The 24,364-nt window shown below is 39.3% G+C and overlaps 1 protein-coding gene and 1 pseudogene across 1 annotated transcript; both read right to left on the reverse strand.

Moving 5' to 3' along the window:
- Positions 1 to 2,670: 2,670 nt before the first annotated feature.
- LOC115804759 (extracellular calcium-sensing receptor-like) lies at positions 2,671 to 5,575 on the reverse strand (annotated as a pseudogene).
- An 815-nt stretch (positions 5,576 to 6,390) lies between these two features.
- Positions 6,391 to 10,461, reverse strand: LOC115828650 (extracellular calcium-sensing receptor-like). The gene is made up of 6 exons (XM_030792712.1): positions 10,325 to 10,461; positions 9,430 to 9,721; positions 8,473 to 9,288; positions 7,627 to 7,854; positions 7,406 to 7,529; positions 6,391 to 7,289 (listed from the first exon to the last, which is right to left on the reverse strand). The coding sequence occupies exons 1-6, from the start codon at positions 10,348 to 10,350 to the stop codon at positions 6,391 to 6,393; spliced, it is 2,385 nt and encodes a 794-aa protein (XP_030648572.1). The 5' UTR covers positions 10,351 to 10,461.
- Positions 10,462 to 24,364: the final 13,903 nt, after the last annotated feature.

A 24,364-nucleotide genomic window follows, 5' to 3' on the forward strand; every position in this document is an offset into this window, starting at 1 on the left:
TAATGCTGTCTGCAATGCAGCACAGTTGTCTGTGGAATGGTTGTTTTCCATGTATGTCCACGCAGTTGTCCACTTTCTGTACTTCAGATTTAACGCTTGGATGAATCATGTTTCTTTTGTCCCTACAGCTCCAAAACAACTCCAAAACAGTCAAACAGCTCCAGACCTGCTGTTTCCTGACTTGCAATAGAGCTATATCTTTGAAACTGTTACTGACCACAATTTTTTGCAGCACAGACCAGGCATATCTGCTACATGTGGAAAGGAACCAGATCTATACAAATGAATCAACAGAAAATGATGAGATGTAAATTCACATACAATGATGACTTAGTCACCCTTGACCAATCAATTTATTCTCATGAAAAAGCAATCCACAATTTTGTGGATACAAAAAATATGGCACATATAAATACATGCATTCACACATACATACATAACTTATATACGTTTTATTACTTATATAATACGTTTTTATTAGACATAATTATCTGCACATGAAAGTTTTCTCATTGTATGTATGCACAGCTTTTGAATGACACTCACTGTAGTGTAGCTCACCTGTGAAATGACAATCAGTGTAGTGTAGCTCACCTGTGATGCATATAAGCAGCTCACTGGTATATCATCCTTAATGAGTGCCTGCAGTCTCAGGATCCCACACACAGAGGGGTGCTGGGAGAACAAACTGATTTCATTTAAGCCTTTGATGTTTCCCCTAAACCTGATGGCACAGGTAGTCTGATCTTCCATGAGTGACCTGATTGAACACATTGAAGAAAGAAAACTTGCTCTTACTTTTCACAGCTTGCATATCAAACAGATGGCATACAAACCAGCTTGTATTCCTGCAAAGTAAATCACATGGTCATATCTATCTGCCCTGTGTAAGAGCATTATTTTCTGTCACAGGTTGAAATATTGATGAGACAGTAAATTCATGCATTTCTACAGATTCAAAGGGGTGATAAGCGGTTGCACCAGGCAAAGTGTGCCACGAAGCTTTGTAGTCACATTGCAACAGGCACGAAAACAGCACACAATTTCTGTTTTGAGAGAAAACTTTTTGTGTTTTCTTTTTAAGTCATTTCTTGGATGTGGGTTACAAAAAAAAAAAAAAAAAAGAGAGAGAGAGAGAGAGAGAGAGAGAGAAAAGCGAAATTGTATAGCTGTATTAAACAAGACAGTCTGGAATCTATGACAATGTAGAAATAAAATAGAGAGATAAAACAGGGACAAACAGAGAAAAAAATGTACTTATTACTCACCTGTCACGTGTCCTTAGGACCCTCACTCTGTGCTGAGCTGAAACAACACAACAGTGTCTGCCATCTATCATATCACTTCCTCCTGGAGCACATTTATTGGGGGTTCCAGATTCAACATGACCAAATGACCCATACCAGGTATCTGGAGCCCTTATTAAAAGAGCAAGTAGTACCAATGCTACTGCTCTCATATCAGAGGCTGGTCTCAGACAGATTTCCAGCTGAGGAGAACTCATACTTATATACTCTCTCCTTCTGCAAAGAGACAGGTGGAAAGGCCAACTGAGTAACAACACAGTGGCAGAATCTCAGAGGTACAACTGTCTATTGTGAAACGACTCTAGGGGTCAAAAAGCAACATACCACTAGCTGAGCAGGAATGACATTTATTTGGTAGTTTGTACATCTCTGAGCACAAAAATTGGATACAGCATATGTAAATGTGTGTAACTGCGCATGCTAATTTTCAGGTAGCATACCAGTGGTATGGAAAGTATCTTTCCAAAGCAGCTCTGTGCCTAAGTGCACATGGCCTAATAATGAAATTCAAGAGACTTGACAACAGGGACTGGGTTGACTACAGCTGCAGAGTGGGACTGTTTGTGTAAACAGTGAAAGGTTCAGATTTTTTTTGTGTTGTTTTTAAAAGACAGGCAGAAGTGTAGGGTAATTGCATTAACCCTGTTCTGAACTGTCATCTTTCAGACACCTATAGAACACATGGGTTTTTTTGGGGTTCTAACACCACTGGCCATGTTGAGACTCTAGATGACAAAACAAAATGAAATTTAACATTGGACAAAACAGATCTTACTAGGTGAAATTTACTGTTAGTGTATGTATATTCTGTCAATGAAAATAATCATATATTCTAATTGCAGATAAATCTGGATGTGAAATCTATAATTTTAAAGATTCAGGGAAATTGCTAGGATTAGGAGATTTTTTTTTTCCACAGTACCTTTTTCACAAAGAATAGTTAGCTATCCAGTATCATACACTTGGTCTGGCACACAGGAGGTGCCACCTCTCTGAATTAGCAAATGCACCATGTAAATATTGTTAACATGGCAGGGCAAACTGTCTCCACTAGAGGGAATCTCTCACCTGTTTAAAATTAGTTCAGAAGCTTTTTACTCTGTGGACATCCCTGGAGACTTCTGTTTATACTGTTTGTGTGAAGTTGCTTACTCATTATTAGACAAGTAATCTTTAAGAACTGTATTTTCTGTGAATGACTGATAATCATATCAACATATTTATGGTGATTTTGCAGTCACTACATATGCAGTGATCATGCAGATTATAATAAGTGAAAAGACAGATTGATAAGATTAATTAAAGGTCCATGTGGTCAGCTGTGTGATGGGAATCTTACAGTTTATAATATGCAGAATTGCAGTTAATGAGTTGTTTTCCAAATCATATGCTTCTTTGTATTGTAATCTGACCTGAAAAGGATGACATAGCATTTTGGTATGAAAATACAAAAGTGTAAGGCAAAGCTAGAGGCTAAAATGACAAATATCTCAACAGCCACAGTGAAATTTCCAGGAGAACTGACATAGGCTGGAATAAAGGTGATCCACACTGCACTGAATGTGATGAATTTGGCTTCCTTAAAATTATCAGGCAGCTTGCGGGCCAGAAAAGTCAACACAAAACACAGGACAGCCAGAAGTCCTATATAACCCAGCACAGCCCAGAAACCTACAGCTGAACCCACATCACATTCTAGAATGATCTTCTCTTTGTAGTGCTTCACATTCTTGTACGGGAATGAAGGTGATATTGTTAACCACAGCACACAAATAAGAACCTGTATGAGTGTGACGGCAAGAACACTGAGTCTCTGCTGTAGGGGCCCAAACCATTTCATGACATTACTGCTTGGCAGTGTAGCCCTGAAGACCATTAACACAACTATTGTTTTCCCCAGAACACAGGGGATGCAGAGGACGAAGGTGATGTCAAAAGCTGTGTGCCGTAACATGCAGGACCACTCAGAGGGTCGACCAATGAATGTAAGTGAACAGAGATAACACATTGTTAGAGAAAAGAGCAGGAGAAAGCTCAGCTCTGAGTTGCTGGCTTTCACAATGGGAGTATTTCTATACATGAAGAATATTACAAATGTAATAACTGTTAAGAACATTCCCATAAAACTAAACATATTAAAATGATGCTTCAGTGTATGACAGGAATTCCACGTCTTTTTGAACACATCCATCTCTTCTCCTGCTGGACCAGTAGTCAGTGGGGCATTTCACACATTCTGATGCATCTGCATTTAAATGAAAATATTATTATGGAATGGAAAGCAAAATACTTGATATCTGTGATGTATTCATTATTTTAATTTAATTTATTGTTCCACAGCATCCTGTTGGATCTGCTTTCTTTACGGTAAAATGTATTTAAACGTATACGTATTATTTTGTGTTTTATGCATTTATGCATTGATGTAACCATACATGGTTCTGCTTATGTATATCCAGTTTTGATGGACTGCCATTGCTAAAAGAGCAACCACACATTCATCACCTGTCTCATCACTGATCTCTCCCTCGACACATGGTCTACAGTCATAGCAGCAGACAGGCCTTACTTTCTGTACAGCTTTCCTAGTGCCTGAAGGACAGCTCTCACTGCACACTGACACAAGCACCTGCTTCACACACACACACACACACACACACACACACACGTGCATGATAATTAATTTGTTCCACACCTTGTGTGGCTGTTGTCTTGTTGTCTATGAATGAAAAGGAAGTCTTAGTGAAATGTTTACTGTGTCATGTCCTGTCCGCCCTTTCAACACTATTTTGACACCAATCATGGATAAATGTCATCCAGTATAATTAAGGATGAGATTATAAATTTAATGTCTGAGAGAAATATCACAATATAACCTCTTCTTTCTTTTTTTTTTTTAAGTTTGAAGTAGTTCTACAGTTTTTTCCTCACATGCCGTGGTTGTATTCTTGTTGGATCAGCGCAGCTAGCATTCTCAAATGGAGCTCTCCCTGGTTCACATGTGTACAGGTTGTGCAGACCGTGAGCCACTGCATACATGGCATTGTAAACATTGTTGGTGAATCTTAACTGTGACGTGTCTGTGAACTCGTCGTGTACATCTCTTTGTGTACGTTGTGTACGTTGAGCTCAGAGCCATTGCATCTCCTCCTTCCATCGTTTACACCCTGTGAACTCAAAGAGCAGTCAAACACTGTTTCCTAAAAGTCTCTGAGAAACACAGTGTTTGGGAAATGAGAAGGGTTGATTTCGTGTAGAAACTGGCCCAGCCCAGAGATCTGTGCCTTGCGTACAACAATCCTGACAGAGCCAGTGAGAGCAGCATGGCCCAAACTGTCTGTGAGAGAGTTGTCTGTGATCCAGGCATCACTTTCGACCCACTGCAATCCTGTAATGTTCTGCCTGTGCAACTCCTCCACCAACAACTTGATTTCTCTGTGTGACATGAAGGCCATTACTACCTTTGAGGTGGACTGTCTGATGACATCCACTATCCTCAGTAGCTGCTTGCGTGGGCCTGTGCTTTCAAAGGCCTCGGAGTACTCAACACACACTCCTTCCTCCTCGGCAGCCTGAATGAAGTTAGTAATGCCATTGATCCCATAGTCATTGTCATTGCTTATTGCACCCACCCAAGTCCAGCCAAAGTATTTGACCAGCTGAGCCAGTGGTTTACTCTGGTAATAATCACTGAGCACAGTCCTGAAGAAGGAGGGGAATTCTTTTCAGGTGCTCAGACAAGCACAGGTAGCAAAGTGACTGATCTATGTGCAGGCAAATTTGAGCAAGAGAGAGACAATATAACATTCTTTTTCTTAATGTTTTCACTCTAAAAATGAGCAGAATGTATTTATTTGTGATGAATGTACTTTCATAAATTCAGGTGACCACTTGCTGCCTAGTTATGAGTATGCGGCTTAGTATGCATATGGATTCCCTTGCCAAATCATTTAGATAGCTGTTTGACCCAAGTTTCATCTTCATGTATAGAATAAATGACTGCTGTCTCCTACCAGTGGTATACAAAACGTCCATAGTATTCTTGCAAAGCCAGTGGTGGGGTTTGAGGCAGAGTGGCCGATGATTGCCTGAACAGTATCTGCTCTGTTATAGTTGTTTTCATTAATCAGTTCCTCCTGTCCATTCAGTGGTGCAGCAGCAGACTTGAGGATGTTTCAATATCCACAAGCATTGTACATTTTATATCCAAGCATAAGTTTGGGGAGAATATTTGGGTTTTTATTAATTTCCTAAATTGCAAATATCATGGGTTGAGCAAATTTGAATTCCCAGTAGTTTAGACTGAAGAAAATAAGGTTCAGATCGATTATAAAAAAGATTTTCAAAATAAATACTATAGTTATCAGTTTATTTTTTTAAATCAGTGTATCAGCAAAGAATTACAATATTTTAGTTTCACAGCACAGCTTAATGAAAAAGGATTGTGAAAAAATTAAATTTTGGCCAGAATACTCACTTTTTGCACTTTGGTTCTGCTGGTAAGCTCTGAAATGTTGGTATCTCCCTATTGTTCCCAGTGACAAAGGTGAAGATGCCTCCAATGCTGGAGTCCCCATCTTTGGTAAACTCTGGAAGATCAGCTGTGCCCCACAACCAGCAGACAGACTCCTTAGCATGGATTTGTAAAACAATCAACAGGAGTTCAAGGCGTAGCATTGTTTATAGGTACGCTAGAGCGATGTGGCCAAGCCCCCTTCTGGAGCCTGGAATCCTGGGAGGCAAATTGAGCAAAGGATATATTATTCACTCCCCAATCAGTAGGATGTAGGCATGTACATTATGTCTAAAGTGTCTTTAGGTGCTGAAGTGAAAACTAACAAAAGAATAAATGTCATTTTCATTCAATTCAATTAATCTTTTATTTTAGAAGATATACAGTTTCATGATATATTAGGACCGCCAGTCAAATTTTACTGTTACATTAAATAAATAGATAGCTGAAAATCCCTCCTCAGAACTGTAAATACTTATCAGAAAATGTTTATTACAATATACACTCACAATCTGACTTGATTTTTAAATGGAGTTTTATCATCTTACATATTCATCATCAATGCAATCATTACAGCTTACTCAAAATTTTCTTTTTAGTGTTCCTTTCTGGTCTTAGCAAAACTATGTAGCATTTTGGTAAAAATATACAAAATAGTAAACTGAAGCTGGAAGCTAAAATGGCAAATATCTCCACAGCCACAGTGAACTTTCCAGGAGAGCTGACATAAGCTGGGATAAAGGTGATCCACACTGCACAGAAAATCAGCATGCTGAATGTGATGAATTTGGCTTCATTGAAATTATCAGGCAGCTTGCGGGCCAGAAAAGCCAACACAAAACACAGGACAGCCAGGAGTCCTATATAACCCAGCACAGCCCAGAAACCTACAGCTGAACCCACATCACATTCTAGAATGATCTTCTCTTTGTAGTGCTTCATATTCTTGAACGGAAATGGAGGTGATATTGTTAACCACAGCATACAAATAAGAACCTGTATGAGAGTGAAGGCAAGGACACTGAGTCTCTGCTGTAGGGGCCCAAACCATTTCATGACATTACTGCCTGGAAGTGTAGCCCTGAAGGCCATTAACACAACTATTGTTTTCCCCAGAACACAGGAGATGCAGAGGACGAAGGTGATGCCAAAAGCTGTGTGGCGTAACATGCAGGACCACTCAGAGGGTCGACCAATGAATGTAAGTGAACAGAGAAAACACAGTGTTAGAGAAAAGAGCAGGAGAAAGCTCAGCTCTGAGTTGTTGGCTTTCACAATAGGTGTGTCTTTATGCATAGAGAAAATTATAGCAATGCCTATTGTGGAAATCACACCCAACAATGAAAATGCCACCACAATTATTCCCATCTTTTCATTCAATGACAAAAATTCTATGAATTTTGTGACACAGTCATTCTGTAGTTCATTTGACCAAAGCTCCAGTGGACATTTGAAGCATGTTATGGAATCTGTGAATCAAACATTAAAATTGTACATTAAAAGTGGAATCAGCTGAAAATGCAGTATCACATGAAAACAATTAAATAATTTGTTTGTACTTTCTAAACTCTGTATGACTTTGCACCTGTCTCATTACTGATCTCTCCCTCAGCACATGGTATACAGTCATAACAGCAGACAGGCCTTCCTCTCTGTACAGCTTTCCTAGTGCCTGGAGGACAGCTCTCACTGCACACTGACACAGGCACCTGTAAAATATGATCAGTTAAACTCCGAAAGCTCTGTTAACAAATTTCTCAACGATCAACCTATTTCTAAAAGAACAACTTAGCTGAACTTGCTTACATTATACTGTTTTTGTGTCCAGATAATTTTGATGTTATTGAATGAAAGCTGAAGATCTTCTTGTAAAGAAGCATCATAGAAACCCACTTTGATAAATTTAGTTTGTCCATGCGGACCCTGCTGCCAATTCAGGAGGTCATATCTTGCTGCAGGGTCTCCGTTCTCATCAAAGTTTACCTCCTCTCCAGTCGCAATGGAGAAATGCACTCTCTTCAAGTCATTAAGAACCTGAAATCATATGGTTAAAGATAAAATAGCCATTCCTGCTGAAAAATAACATCCACAGAATTCAGTTTCCCTAATTTTGCACATTAAATGTCAGAAACAAACACCATAATCTATTATCTAATCATTAGAGTGATACACTGAAGAAGTCATACTGATAAGATAACGTCAAATAAGTGAGCCCATCCTGAGATTACTGTGAAACTGAAAATAAGTAAATAATAATTGATTCTGGTGTGAAAAAAGAAAATACTTTACAAATTTACAAAGTTTACAGGTAGACACATGATCATTGGAAGTGAAAAAGTACAAGAATAACTCAATATGACAATATGACATATCAATATCAATATGACAAGTGCACCGAAACAATCTGATGATTGTTTTAATAATCCTGATGAACATACTCAGGGACTGAGACATCTACATTTTTGTTGAAAATAATTTGACTTGAAAGAAGTAGAAATGGTGTACATTTACCCTGTACTCTCATACATCAAAGAAAAACCAGCATCATTCAAAAATCATTTTTTGTCATGCCATGCCATACTGATGTCTAATAAAATCTTTCCTCACCCAGATGATCCTATCTTTATGTTATTTAGATATACCAAAGCTTACCTGCCACGGTTCTGACTCATTTATTGTATTTTTGCACATATGAGTGCTCTCTTGGTGAAGCTCCTTCTTTGCACAGGCATGCCTGTTACTGAGAGCATGAGCTACAGCATAGACAGCTTTATAAACATTACTGGCAATTTGTAATTCTGACATATCTGTGTACTCATTCTGAACATCACCCAGATTTTCAGTGCCTGTGCATATGTTTGTGCTCTCAACTTTGTCTGATTTTGATAACCTACACTGAAAAATTGCCTCCCACACTTCTTTGTATAGAGGTATTTCCGTGGATGAGTTGAGATGGGTTAAAAATTCTCCCAGGCCTGGGACTTTTGCTTTTGGGATGGCAAAACCAATGGATCCTTCAAGTAAGTGCTTCCATTCTCCTGTGGCAATATTCACGTCAGAAATCCAGGATTCACTACCAATCCACTGTAAACTAGTGATGTTCTGCAGGGACAGTTCTCTTAGAAGGACCGCCATGTCAGAATAAGAAACAAAGGCCACAATGACTTTTGAGCTTGAACTTTTAATAATGTTGGCTATTCTCAAAATATTTTCTCTAGGGTTCGTTCTAAAAAATGCCTCAGAAAACTCTACACATATTCCCTCTTGCATTGCTTCTTTTATGAATGTTTTCATGCCATTGTTCCCATAGTCATTGTCACTGCACACAGCCCCCACCCAGGTCCAACCAAAGTGCTTGACCAGCTTGGCTAGTGCTCTGCTCTGGTGGTAATCACTGGGGATAGTCCTGAAGAAAGACGGATGCTTTCTTTTCTCACTGAGGCATGAACATGTTGCAAAATGGCTGATCTGTGTAAGTTTGTGAGAAAATACATTGGCATTTAATTATCCAATTAATCATGGATATTTAATCAAAGACATTTAAGTGTGTAGCCTACAAATTAATAGGCTTATCAAACATTTAATAAGCCATGGTAAATACAGTATTACCAAAGGTATATGCAAAGGCCCAATGGTGGCAGAAATGGCAATAGTTGGAGTTGAAGATGTTTCTGCTATTATAGCTTGTACTGTTTCAGGTTTTGAGCAGTATATAGACTCTGTGCCACCTCCATATCCATTAATTAAAGACAAAGCACCTCTAATTGCCATTTCTATAGAACCACAGGAGTCATAGATTCTATAGCCGAGAGTGACTTCAGGAAGAATGTCAGTCCGGTTGTTGATCTCCTCAATGGCAAACACCATGGTCTGTGCATTTTTAAATTCTCTGAGGCTCAGACTGAGGGAGAGAGAAGACTAGTTAGTGTATACATTTTTTGTTGAAAATGCACAGTACAAATATTCATCATTTAATTGCAAATGAAAATCAGTTCACATTTAAAGTTGAATATATCTATTAAGCGATCTACACATATTCTGAAGCAAAAGAGTATCTTACTCAGGAGGGAGTACTCAGACTGATCAAGCAATACCTTGTGCGATCTGAGTGTAAACAGTGTTCTATAATTTTTTATCACCTCTGTTTCTGAATATTTATTTAATCAAATGTTACTGTGAGATGATATGAGTACAGCTAAATACTGTGGTGTGTAATCTGCAACACAGTAAGAATGTGTAAAAAAATGTGATTTTTTTTTTTTTTTTTTACTTTGTTTCCGAACCAAAATCATAAGTGGTTCTTCATCAATCTGTATCAGTGCCGAAGAAGCCATTGTGCTAAAATTGAGTGTACTGATAAGACAAAAAATGACATTTTCAGAAACTTGCTGAAGAGGGAAAAAATCCAAATAGAGCTGTGCTCTGGTGGTTTCTTAGAATTCCTCATAAGTTCTACTGGCATTTTCTTAAATAAGTAAGAATAATGACTAAATTTGTGACCTACCTCTTACAATGTGGCTTCTTTGGCATTAATGTATAGGTGGGTATGGTCTCTTCCCAGCTGTTGTGGAATGAGAAAATTCCACCAATGATCACTTCACCATCCTTCCTCAACTGGGGAGGATCCAATAACCCCAATAACCTGCAAGGAAGATCAGCTGCTCTCACCAGAGTGAACAGGAGCCATGTGTGCAGTAACCCCATTCTTACCCCTTGTCTCACATTTCTGTCACCACACAGCCTTTATATAGCAATACGTCAGACCCCACCGGCCAGAATCTAGATGTCTGTGGTTGTTTATATGCAGTGGTTGTGCCTCAATATATAATGTCCACTTGGGTTACAATGGTCATGAAGAAATTTAAAAGTTAAATATAGGCCTATGAACCTGCTCTCTCTCTCTCTCTCTCTCTCTCTCTCCTCTCCGGACAAACCTGTTTGTGCTCATGGCAAATACAAACAGACAGTGACAAAGGATTCTTGACACAGTCAGAGGAAACTTGTTGAGGCAATGTGTATCTTATAATAGAAAACCATTAATATGTGAACCATATTTCAAGTAGGTAAGTAAATAAATAAGAATTGATTGGTCACATCACAAACAGTTGCTTTTTAACATGGATATACCTAGAATGTCTGAACTTTCTATTCTGAAGCCAGTCAATTTGTAATTATGTAGATGATTATACTTTCCAACAAACATGATTCTTTCAGGACTACAAAGGAATGCAATCCAACCTCTTGACCTACTTTTTGAGAATATTTTTTCAAGTATATTCAGATGAACTCGTGATTATCAAAGTGTTACAAACATAACCAAAGTGGGCTGAGGTTAAAGATCAATAAAAAACAGATTTCCTCTTGATTCCTCTTGATCCTATGATCCTGTCCAGTGTTCATTTGCTGAAGTGTTGTATAGATTAACTCGAGGCAAACTTTAATTTACCAGTGCGTGACAGGGGATTCAGGTTGAATGATTTTTCCCTGTATTGGTAGGACAGAGATGAGGAAATCATGGGATTAAAAAAAAAAGTGTCTAATATGTAGTATGTGTCTGTATGTGTAAAGATGTGCTCTTCTAATATTGGGTTACTCAATGTCTTTCCCTTTTATTTCCTGTGAGACTTCCTGAGCTCTTTGAATTGACTGTGTACACACACCCTGAAACCAGGCACCGTTTGCCCATCAGGAGCACCGGAAGAATTTAGAGTGCTCTGGTACATCCATTGTCTAAAATGGACCTTGGAAAAAAATGCTATTTCCTAACTATTAACAACCATTTAAAATTTTTAAGAAGAAGTACACAAAACAAAGGGTGTTGCCAAGTGAATCAGGGAGAAGAAAAAGAAACCCCTTAAGACTGATGCAGCTATATAAGTTTAAGTTTATTTCCTTTATTAATCCCAAAAACGGGGAAATTTGATGAGCATTTTGACCCATCCAAAGCAGTGAACACACAACACACACTATGAGCAGTGAGCAAATGAGCACACAGGCACCCAGAGCAGTGGGCAGCCACACAACCGTAGGGGTCAAGAGCCTTGTCCGAGGGAACTTCAGCCATGAATGTTAAGGGAGGGGAAAGCGCCATTCACCCACCCTCCTGCCCATTTTGTCCTGCTGGTCCTGGGGATTGAACCAGCGACCCTCCGGTTGCAAGCCCGCTTCTCTGACCATTAGATAATGGCTGCCCCCATAATAATAATAATAATAATAATAATAATAATAATAATAATAATAATAATAATAGTAATTAAAAAAAAACTGAAGTGTGTTGCGCTCTTAGCACTAGCAACAGTGGAAGAGAGAATAAAGTTGTATTTTGTGCAAGTAAGGAACAGCAAACCAACAGATGATGCTGCTGAGAATCTCAGGGTGTAATACATCTAGTGTGATGGAGTCAACAGCTCTTTCCTGCGAGGTAACATGCTAAATCAACTGAATTCGACTTTCAGCGTTCTGACAAACATACAGTTATGCATCGTGTGTACCAATTCCAGTTCAAGGTTTAGTTGGCCAACTAGTATTGATAATGAGTTTATTGATTATACTGCCAGCAACATTAAATTTCTGACTCGTAATTCATATAAAAAGTAGAGGCATCACAATATAATTATTTTGTTTTTCTTTAAAGACATGAACTCATTATGCTGTAAGCTGAGTAATAAAGTAGTATGTTGCCTATCAAGGTGACTAGGAAGTGTATGTCATTTATTGAGATGCTTTGTAGTGGGTATGTTATTATGTTAGTGATCAGTTCATTCACAGTCTCAGAGTATTTTTGAGTTGGCTGTTGTTCTGCAAGTAAAGCATTGTGTCACATTAAGTAAGGGAACCAGGATGCATGTACTGAGCAATGTACTTTACTAAATTGTTATCCAATACAAGTTGAGAGACAGGCCACAGGGCAAAACACAGGAACAGGTATATGTAGGCATTATAGGAATCATAAACAGTAAACTAGGAAAGTATATGGGGAGAAACCCTGATTCACAATAACACAGCTCAGACCACTCTATAGACTTCTCAGGGTGCTGAATGAAACCAAGGAGTATGTATACTCTAGGAGCAATGAGATAATGAATGACAGGGAACAATATAATTAGATGATAAGCAGAATTAACCAGTGATTAGTAATCAAACATTGATAGATAAGACCAGAGAGAGGAGTAGACATGACAGTACTAACTCTCTGATGCACAGACCCAGCAGCAGGGCAATGCTGAGACCTCAGGAGTGAGAGACAAAAAGTCTGGGTGATTCTGGTGGAGTTCATGGATTAGATTCAGGCCAGGATGTCTGCAGTTGGGACCGTACACTGCTCCTGAGGACACGCCCCTCCCAGTCTACCAAGTACTCTATGCAGGCCCCATGGCGCTTCTAGTCTTGCAGTGCTTGAACAGTGTAGGTGGGTGAACCATCAATATCCATAGTGGTGGCGGTGTCATGGGGTGATATGTTGGCCAGTGGCTCAGGTATTACTGGCCTGCGGAGAGAAACACAAAATGTTGGTGAAATGTGGAAATTACTGGGGAGTTACTTAGTTACCCTCTGGATGACCTTGAAGGAACCCAAAAACTGGAGGTTTAGCTAGACAAGTAGAGTTTAACACTAGAAGCGCTGTGCCAGTTTGACCTACTTATACCTTGAAGCGCCGAGTGCCGGTCATTTGACCGCTGTGACTACCTACTAGGAGCGCCGTGCCGGTTTTACCTACTTATAGCGCAGCTAGGCGGTCAAAAGACCGGCGAGTCATTAGACAAGGACACTGTTACTGATGCATAATGATCACTAGATGGCGCTTCTTGCACAAAGCAAATAGTTTGCTTACAAGATCAACTTGGGTTCGGCCAATGTATCATTCATTTCAGTGTTAACAGCCGATTATTATTTCATTAGAACGTTTGTTGTCCAGCCCTTCCATCATTCAACATAATGTTTTGATTACCTATTTGTGGCAACCGTGTTTCCAAAGGTATAAATTCCAAGGAAGTCTTGATCACATTCAACTGAGAAAACCGTCTGAACAAGACTAGTTCAGGCAATTTTTTCATAGTATTTGTTTTTTTAATATTTAATCTTCTACCTTGGATTATAAGGGATGTCACACACGTTGCGAGTTAGACTGCAGTTGGTCTGTAAATGCGTAGCCCGACTTTATCAACATTCAATCGTCGACTTGTTTTTACAAAATATGTATGTCGCAATGGGTTTTTGTAAATAAAGCTGTGTCGGGTGTGTAGGCTTTTAGAGTAAATAGCATAGATTAAGATGGCTGAGTTTGTACCATTTATTGAAACTACATTACAGCACGAAAAAACCCTTCTTTTTGTTAAATCGACAGCTGTGTAGTTTATTTACAGTAAATACTTAAGAAAGAATGAATTATACATTATACAAGATAGATACACAAGACAGTGTATCCAGTGAAAAATGTACTAAATAAATAAATAGATAACAAAGTACTTTTCGAGCTATTTAGTACCCTATAGGCGCTTTCGCACCGAACAGTTCTAGGGTCTAATTCGATAGGAACTACCCCCTGTGGAGCTTCCCCTAGAACTACGTTCGTTCTAGGGCCTTTTTTCTGTTTGCTTTCGCACCGCCAGTAGGAACGCTGAAGTGACGTAAGCCGGCCGACGGTACAGCAGCTAAGAGCTGTTGTTTATGACTAACCAGGATAGCTGCACATTTTGAAGTACAAATTAAATGACTTTTAAGATCTTTTAAATACCTCCAAAAGGAAAAAAAGAACCATTACTGCGGCAAAAGAAATCGACAAACTAGACTACAGTATACGCAATGAGTTTTATTGAATTTGAATGACAGAAATATTGATTGCACATTAGATAACCTATAACTGCCTTCTCATTAACGAAAATAAAACTGTATGGCGATAGACCCAGTCCAGTGGGGAAAATAATTTCCCAATGCATTTATGCATTTACCACCGCAGTAGCAGTGAATGACTTGATGGGCATAGTACTTTTCGGGTGCTAGCATAGCGCTTGTGCCTGACCCTTGCTCGCGGCATCGTGTTTTTTTTTTTTCTCCCCTTTTTCCCCGCTGCAGCCCTAAAATCGTAAGCTGGATAAACACATTCTTATTTTAGGTTAAAATGCGGATCACAGCCACACAAGCGGACACACAAGCACCTACCGAAGCGGAGTGTACGCTACCTCTTCAATGTATAAATATACATTGGACGTTGCAAAATGGTCATTGTTGGGGGATATAAAATACCAGTAAAATAAAACATAAAAACCATGTCTCCCCTCCTACAATTCCAGACAGTTTAAGACATTTTGAGACCTGAATATCAAAAACTAAATGAAATACGTTCTAAGACTTTATATTTTGCACGGATCTTTAAAAATGGCGGTTGCAATTGTCGTATACCTGCATCTGGACCAATGGCTGTACACCTATAGGCGCTTTCGCACCGGAGGAACTTTTCATAGTTCTTAGAACTGTTGGAGAAAGTACCCCCTTTTTGGCGTGTTCGCACCGCAGGAACTTAGAACGATTTTAGTTCTAAGAACGCCGTTTTGAGGGGCTTTTTTAGCCCCTACTCCAGGGTAGGTACTTTTGCAGCACAGTAGGAACCTTGTGACGTAGGTGTACAGCCATTGGCCCAGACGCAGGTATACAATGATTGCAACCGCCATTTTTAAAGATCCGTGCAAAATATAAAGTCTTAGAACGTATTTCATTTAGCTTTTGATATTCATGTCTCAAAATGTCTGGAATTGTAGGAGGGGGCACATCGTTTTTATGTTTTATTTTACCGGTATTTTATATCCCCCAAAAATGACCATTTTGCAACGTCTAATGTATATTTGTACATTGAAGAGGTAGCGTACACTCCGCTTCGGTAGGCGCTTGTGTGTCCGCTTGTGTGGCTGTGATCTGCATTTTAACCTAAAATAAGAATGTGTTTATCCAGCTTACGATTTTAGGGCTGCGGCGGGGAAAAAGGAGGAAAAAAAACACGATGCCGCGAGCAAGGGTCAGGCACAACCGCTATGCTAGCACCCAAAAAGTACTATGCCCATCAAGTCATTCACTGCTACTGCGGTGGTAAATGCATAAATGCATTGGGAAATTATTTTCTCCATTGGACTGGGTCTATCGCCATACAGTTTTATTTTTGTTAATGAGAAGGCAGTTATAGGTTATCTAATGTGCAATCAATATTTCTGTCATTCAAATTCAATAAAACTCATTGCGTATACTGTAGTCTAGTTTGTCGATTTCTTTTGCCGCAGTAATGGTTCTTTTTTTCCTTTTGGAGTTATTTAAAAGGTCTTAAAAGTCATTAAATTTGTACTTCAAAATGTGCAGTTATCCTGGTTAGTCGTAAACAACAGCTCTTAGCTGCTATACCGTCGGCCGGCTTACGTCACTTCAGCGTTCCTACTGGCGGTGCGAAAGCAAACAGAAAAAAGGCCCTAGAACGAATGTAGTTCTAGGGGAAGCTCCACAGGGGGTAGTTCCTATCGAATTAGACCCTAGAACTGTTCGGTGCGAAAGCGCCTTATGTCACAAGGTTCCTACTGTGCTGCAAAAGTACCTACCCTGGAGTAGGGGCTAAAAAAGCCCCTCAAAACGGCGTTCTTAGAACTAAACTCGTTCTAAGTTCCTGCGGTGCGAACACGCCAAAAAGGGGGTACTTTCTCCAACAGTTCTAAGAACTATGAAAAGTTCCTCCGGTGCGAAAGCGCCTATGTGGCGGGATGCTGTAACCCCTTGGTCAACTGACCAACTCAGAAGTTCCCTTCAATGTAGACCAAAAGATTTGCCAGTCCAAACGAGGTGAAGAAATTTTTGGCCTACTGCCGGCCTTTCCCTAGATAGGGAATTGCGTTCAACGTGTATTTTATTTCAACGTCAGCGGCCACCAAGTAATTAATAGCAAATTAGCCCGGTTTAATGGCCATTTACTGTGTGAAACAACATAGTAACGACTTGATAGGGAACAGTTGTTCATCTACAGTTATGTTCTCACTCGGTGTGTAAGAAGCAATACTTTATCGAAAATCTAATATCGAAAATTTATCTGTCACAAGCCGGGCAGCCCTTGTATTCTTGTCATCAAAGCGCAGATAGCGCATGAGATCTTGGAATCTCTGTCGAGACATTGTCTCTGAAAATGGGATTTCCCAAGTTAGCAGACCAGTAGTCATCCGGGTTCATGCTTTTACCGCCCGTAATACCTCTCAAATAAAGGAGACCCGCAGTTTGAACTTATCAGCATCATTTCGATCAGTTTCTGCTCCAGAGTATTTCTGGATCTTTCACCACATTTCTGTGTCAGTCAAACACACTAAACTGCTTGTAATATTGTCCTTGGCATAACATGTGGGCCCTGGGGTTTCTCTCATGATATTGCACTCTCGCGCTCTACCCCGAGGGTTGCCAGCAGTTTGTTCAACCCATACTGTGCCATCTCTTGCGTAGGGTGTTATTATATTGGATGAATTAGCATTCGCAAAATTCCTCCCAACTAAGTCATATAATAATTAGTTACGCCCCTGTACGTGAAACAAAAATGTGTTTACTATACGTTTATCCGCTTTACAAAACATTTGCATTTTAATATTGTAAATTATTGTTGCAGATCTAAAATAATCTAATGTCATGACATGAGAATAAAGCTTTCCATAGTCTACACACGGACTATCAGTCATATGATGACCAATTACATACGGTTGAAGTAGGGTAGAGCAAAAATTAGTGACAATTGATACACCCATGTAGGTTTACATGAAACAAAAATGCGCTTCATAGTTATTAAATTATTGTCGTCATTTTTGCACATTATATAATATTAATTTAATGTAATATTAATTTATAACTCTCGATAGATAGCTACATAAAACCCTGATATATATATATATATATATATATATATATATATAAATATAAGGATGGAAAACTATTACGAGCAAACCCTCGTGACATCTGCTGAGAAAAAAGAGAATCGCAGCCTTGCAAGCGAGGAAACAACATGGCCAAACACGAGGCTGAGGGCAATTTCACAGAAATAGGAGTAAAATAGTTTTAAATTAGCTTGTACCAGGGTGATTTTGAAAATTTAAGGATGCTGGGTGATAAAACGCACAAATCTAGGAAAAGTCATGAAAGGAGGGTCCTGAAATTTGACCGAGTGCAAAGATGTTTTTTTTTTTTTTGGGTCGCTGCGGTCAGATGACCGGTGCTCGGCGCTTCTAGGTATAAGTAGGTCAAACCAGCATGGCGCTTGTAGTAAGACGTCACAGCGGTCAAATGACCAGCGCTCGGTCCTTCTAGTGTTAAGATCTTTTGTGGAGAGCTGGTCCCCATCGAGTGGTTGGAAAATTTTGCAAATCTTTTGAGGAACCCAAGGTCTTATGGTGTAATGGATAGCATTACACCATAACACTTAGAATCCAGTAATCAGTTCTCAACACTTGGTGGGACCTTCAGCAACCTTTTGCCAAAAGGGCCATGCCTATTGCAACTCAAGTTCAAGTTTATTTAGAGCCCAATATCACTGTTTACAGTCTCAAAGGGCTTTACAGGCCACAACAGTCAAATCAAAATATGACGGCACCCCCTGATTTAATCCTCATGGCAGGCAAGAAAAAACTCAAAAACCCAAAAGGGAAATGGGAAAATGGGAGAAACCCTTGCAACTCCCTGTTTGTCATGAGCCAGCTGTCTGGTAAAGTGCCAGCTAAACAGAGGAGCATCTGTGGAGAAGGTAACCCTGCCATCCCTAACAGAGACTTAGAATCTGCAAGTGTTTTTGTTTCAGTGATATCACAAAATAACTGCAGAATATCTGTGAGCACTCGGACTTGTCTGTTACTGTCTGAGCAAAATCAGTTATGATGTCCTTGTGACCTTCGGAAGATTCAGAGGTGGCCTTTTTATGGACCACCGCAATACTCAAGGGGACCCTCTTGTCCTCGTCCTGCTTCAGCAGTGCCCGAGAGACTTGGAGCTTCTTGTTTAGATTCTATTGTGTAATGGTTAGCACTCTGGACTCTGAATCCATCCAAATATCAGTAGGACCTCTTTGTGGCCTGTTGCAAAATAATGCTCACATTTCTTCTTCTCCTTGTGCAGTATGCTTCAGCTAAGTCCTTACTTCAAAAAGGAGTGCAAGTGGAGAATGTAGGTCTCGAATGTAGGTAGCTGGCACAGTGCCATCAGAGTTAATTCACCTCTCTATCCTTTTACCAGGCCCTTCCGATCCACAAAATGCTGTTGAATGCCGACACATGTATGGAAACATAAACGCCCCAGTAACTTAGTGTAGTGCAATTCCATTAGAAAAAGAACTTTTTTCGAAATATTATCCAGCTAGTCAAATCAGTATAAACGCTTTACCACAGGAGCTTTCTCTCCACAAACTTTGTTTGCCAACCTCAGTCAATCATGCCAGGGCATGGTAGCATTTTAAAATTGCCACCAGTCAAAACTAGAGAAGTCAACCAAAGCTAAATTAGCTAACATTAGCATTCTACATGTCTTAGGGTGATAGAGCTTTACAAAATAGCACTCGGAGATCCCTGTTTACAGAGCACCAGCTGTTTGGCAAAGTCCCACCTACAAAAAACAGGGTTTGTGCAGATTTATGAAAGAGCCTGTCGGCATATTAAGATCACCATCATTCAAAATTGGGGAATTTTATTCACAGCTAAATTAGCTATTAGCTAGTGTTAGGATTCTTAATGTCTTGGTATGAGAGAAAACTACAAAATAGCCTCGAGGAACTAAACACAAGGTCATACGGGCAAGTGTTCTGCTCTCCACTAATATTATGAAGGAACAGCAAATAACTACACCTAACCGTGTGCTTGGTTTTTCTCATTTGACTTTGGCATCATTCTATTCATGTAGTTTTCCTTATCGAGGAGTTGATGTCATACAGACATGTAGATATCACACTGAGACATTTCTGACATAACAGGATGGACTACTTCTCAACAACAAAGAATTTCTTTTGCCTTATAGCCTTTGTGAGAACAATGTTTACCTAGCCTGATACAGCCTTTGTCTACAAAATATTTCCTTTCCATATAAACTATATGAAGTGTTTCTTAAACAGTCTGCCCTCTAGCTTGGAGACACTGGACGTGGAATAAAGGTGTCAGATGGTCAAACCATCATATATAATTATTAATGATAGTAGATATTAATGCATATTAATGCACATACATAAAGATTTCATTGTGGCTTGCTCTCCTGAAATGTATTGTCTCTTTTCTATAACACTCGTAATTGGATGCAATTTGTTTAGTTGTTGATTTTATGCTTTTTATTGTGCATGTGTAATAATGAATTAACATAACAATACTGTATATTACTGATATATTATTTGCTGTAAATGTAATATTACTGACATTTCATTCATGTATTTGTTTTGTATCATTATCATACTTATGTATAAAAGTATATCCTATAAAGTTATCATTGTTAGGGGTCCAAGCAGCTTCGCTGCTGGAACCCTGTTTTGTTTTTTCTAATATTTATTACTGGGGCAAGAGCACCGAGCGGTGCGAAGGCCCTTATTGACTCTGTAGTGTTTATTAGGGGTTCAAGCAGCGAAGCTGCGGGAAGCCTATTGTGTTTGTTCCGATTTTTAATAGGGGTTCAAGCAGAGAAGTTGAGGGAACGCTATTGTGTTTTTTGAAATTTTTAGGGGTCCAAGCAGCGAAGCTGTGGGAACCCTGTTGTATTCGGATTTTTATTATGGGCCAAGCAGTGAAGCTGCAGGCACCTATTGTACTTGGCAGAATTTTTCTCTGTAATTATCATTGTTAGGGGCCAAGCAGTGAAGCTGCTGGAACCCTGTTGTAATTGTTAGCATTCTTCACTATTATTATTATTATTATTATCAATATTATTATTATTATTATTATTAGGGGCCAAGCAGCAAAGCTTCACTATTATTATATACTTTCCCCCCTGGGAGTCTATGGTAGCCCCTAGCCCCTAGAATTTGGCAGATTGATAGATGTCAGTCCAAGGTATCTAGGCCCCAAATTTGGAGTCAATCCATGCAGCCCTGTTGCGCCACCAACAGGACAAACTCCAGGGTACATTTTTGACTATAACTTTTGAACCTGTTGTCCTAGAGTTGTGATCTTAGGGCATGACGAGTCGATTGCACCCATTCCCGTCAATTTCCGCCTAATTAAATTTTCCACCATTTTGAATTTTTCGAAAAACCTACTTTTGGAAACTAGTCCTAGACTGTTGATCCAATCACTATCCAAATTTGGTACACATCATCTACAGAGTATGATCAAAAATTGTATATAGAATCTTGCTGGGTCAAAGGATTTGGCGGCGATCTTCTGAAGAATTTCGATGGCGAATCTACCAAAATAGGAGATGATAATGTCTCAGCAATGCTTGAATGGATTGCTCCCAAACTTGGTACAATTCATTGACATGATACATACTGGGGCCCCACCAAGTTTCTTGTGCATCATCGCAGTATCAAGCCCTAACTGGAATACTATGAGCCCTAGCCGTCAGCCATTTTGTTTGTCGGCCATCTTGGAATAAGTCATTTTCAATAGCAGATCATAGAAGCCCTTCATGGATCATGATGAAATTTAGAACCCTCATAGAGCACAATAAAAGATATCCAGTCACCGAATTTGGTGTCATTCTATCATTGGCTCCAGCGCCACCATTAGGCCAAATTTCACAGTACATTTTTGCCTATAACTTTTGAACCTTTTGACCTAGAGTGGTGACCTTTGTGTCATCTTATTTCCTGGGTCATGCTGAGGAGAATGGATCCATTTCCTGAAAATCTGCCACATTGAATTGTCCGCCATTTTGAATTTTTCCAAAAACCTACTTTTGCGAACTAGTCCTAGACCGTAGATCCAATCACCACAAAATTTGGTATGTTTCATCTAGAGAGGCACCTGAGCCAAAGTTCTATAAAGAATCTTGCTAGGCCAAAGGATATGGCCACTGTTCTCCAATGACTTTTAATGGAGTGGCCTCTAAAACAGGAAGTGAGTTTCTCTCAGCAATGCTTGCATGGATTGATGCCAAGCTTGGTCCGCATCATTGCCAGGGGGATTAGTAAGCACCCACCAAGTTTCACAAAATTTGGTCACATGGGGGCGCTATACCAGAAAAAAAGTAAAATAAAAATATAGTAAAATACCAATTACTTCAGCGAAAAGGAGATATTTCATGGAAAATTCTTGTGAGTTCTCACAGTAAAGGACACTAGTTGAGAAATTATGAACCCTCTGTGTTGTCCATTTTGTTCAATAGCCATCTTGGTATTATCCTTTTTCCCCCTGGTTTTCTATGGAAGGCCATGGGAGTGCTATATGGTTTTCCTTGGTTTCTGCTCAAGCTCTAAGAGTGGGGGGTCAGTGTGCCCACACTGTGATGGACTGGTGTCTTGTTCCAGAGTGGTTCCCGATTACTTGTCTGCATGGGACCTGCAAGCTGCTTGGCCCCGGCATTGCTGTTTGCAGCTATATTTAGGGGTCAAGTAGCGAAGCTGCAGGAACCCTATTGTAATTGTTAGTAAGTTCCAGTATTATTTATATTAGTGGTCAAGCAGCGAAGCTGTTGGAACCCTATTGTAATTGGTAGAATTTTTCACTATTATTATTAGGGGCCAAGCAGCGAATCTGCTGAAACCCTATTTTAATTGTTAGTAAGTTCCACTATTATTATTAGGGGCCAAGCAGCGAAGCTGCTGGAACCCTATTGTAATTGTTTGTAAGTTCCACTATTATTAGGGGCCAAGCAGCGAAGCTGCTGGAACCCTATTGTAATTGTTATTAAGTTCCACTATTATTATTAGGGGCCAAGCAGCGAAGCTGCTGGAACCCTATTGTTATTAGTAGAATTTTTCACTATTATTATTATTATTATTAGGGGCCAAGCAGCGAAGCTGCTGGAACCCTATTTTTTTTGGTAGAATTTTTCACTATTATTATTATTATTATTATTATTATTATTATTATTGTTTCCGCCATGGGAGTCTATGGCAGCCCCTAGAACCCCTTGGTGGATTTTTGTGAAATTTGGCACATTACCCCACAGAGCAAATTCAGAAGGAACTGACAGAAACTAAATCACAGCTCAACCATATCATAAACAAAAAAACCCACTTCCTGATACACAGACTCAGACATGATCATTTTGAACATAATAACAAATCAGGAAAATATCTGGTAAATCAACTCAAAAGAAATAAAGAAAAATCATTCATACCAGCTATAAAGAATTCCATAGGAAACACTATGCAGTCACCCCAAGACATTAATGACGCATTCAGGGAATTCTACAACAAATTATATACACCCGATAAAGAACCCAATTTAATAGATATTAACACCTTTCTCAGTAATATAGAACTTCCCCAACTTAATAAGGAACAAGCAGATGAACTGGACACACCAATAACACCTAATGAACTCCACAAAGCAGTCAATAAGATGCCAAACAATAAAGCTCCAGGACCTGATGGCTTTCCTGCCGAATTTTATAAACATTTTTGGAATACAATCTCAACACTGTTGCACAGAATGGTACTCAATATTAAACAAAACTCAGCAATCCCACCTCACATGAACACTGCCCTCATCTCAGTACTACTTAAACCTGAAAAAGACCCAACTCTCTGTTCCAGCTACCGCCCCCTATCGCTCATCAACACAGATATCAAAATCATCAGCAAAGCACTAGCCACCCGAATTGAAACGGTAATCCCATCATTAATCCACTCAGATCAAACTGGCTTCATTAAAGGACAACACTCTTCAAACAACATGCGCAGATTACTTAATCTAATTAATGTATCAAAACAAAACAAATTGAAAACAATAATAGTATCATTAGACGCAGAAAAAGCTTTTGATAGATTAAACTGGAAATTCTTAATTGCAACACTACACAGACTTGGTTTCGGAGAGTCATTCCTCCAGTGGATAAAAATTCTGTACAGTTCACCAATGGCCACAGTTGTTACTAATGGTTTAACATCACAGAGCTTCACACTGCACAGGGGAACCAGACAAGGATGCCCACTCTCTCCGTCGCTTTTTGCCTTATTCATCGAACCTCTCGCTGCTGCAATACGTCAAAACAACAACATTAAAGGAATCCAAACCCTCCACACTCACCACAAGATTAGTCTTTATGCAGATGATGTATTGCTTTATTTATAGGAACCATCTAACTCACTACAAGAAGCCATCAAGGTTATTAACTCATTCTCCGAACTCTCAGACTATGCTATAAATTGGACCAAATCAACAATTCTACCTGTATGTGGTGATGATTGGAATGCTGCAGCTCAAAACCCACCTCTTCCCATCCCTACTGGAAACATTAAGTATCTGGGAATTAACATCTCCACCAGACTGTCAGAGTTGTTCCACCTAAACTTCACCACATTAATAAAAACAGTAGAAGACGACTTAAACCGCTGGATAAATTTACCTCTCTCATTAATTGGCAGAATAGCGACTGTAAAAATGATCATATTACCAAAAATCAATTA

This window comes from Chanos chanos, chromosome 2 (assembly GCF_902362185.1).
Source record: "Chanos chanos chromosome 2, fChaCha1.1, whole genome shotgun sequence".
Classification (NCBI taxonomy): Eukaryota; Metazoa; Chordata; class Actinopteri; order Gonorynchiformes; family Chanidae; genus Chanos; species Chanos chanos.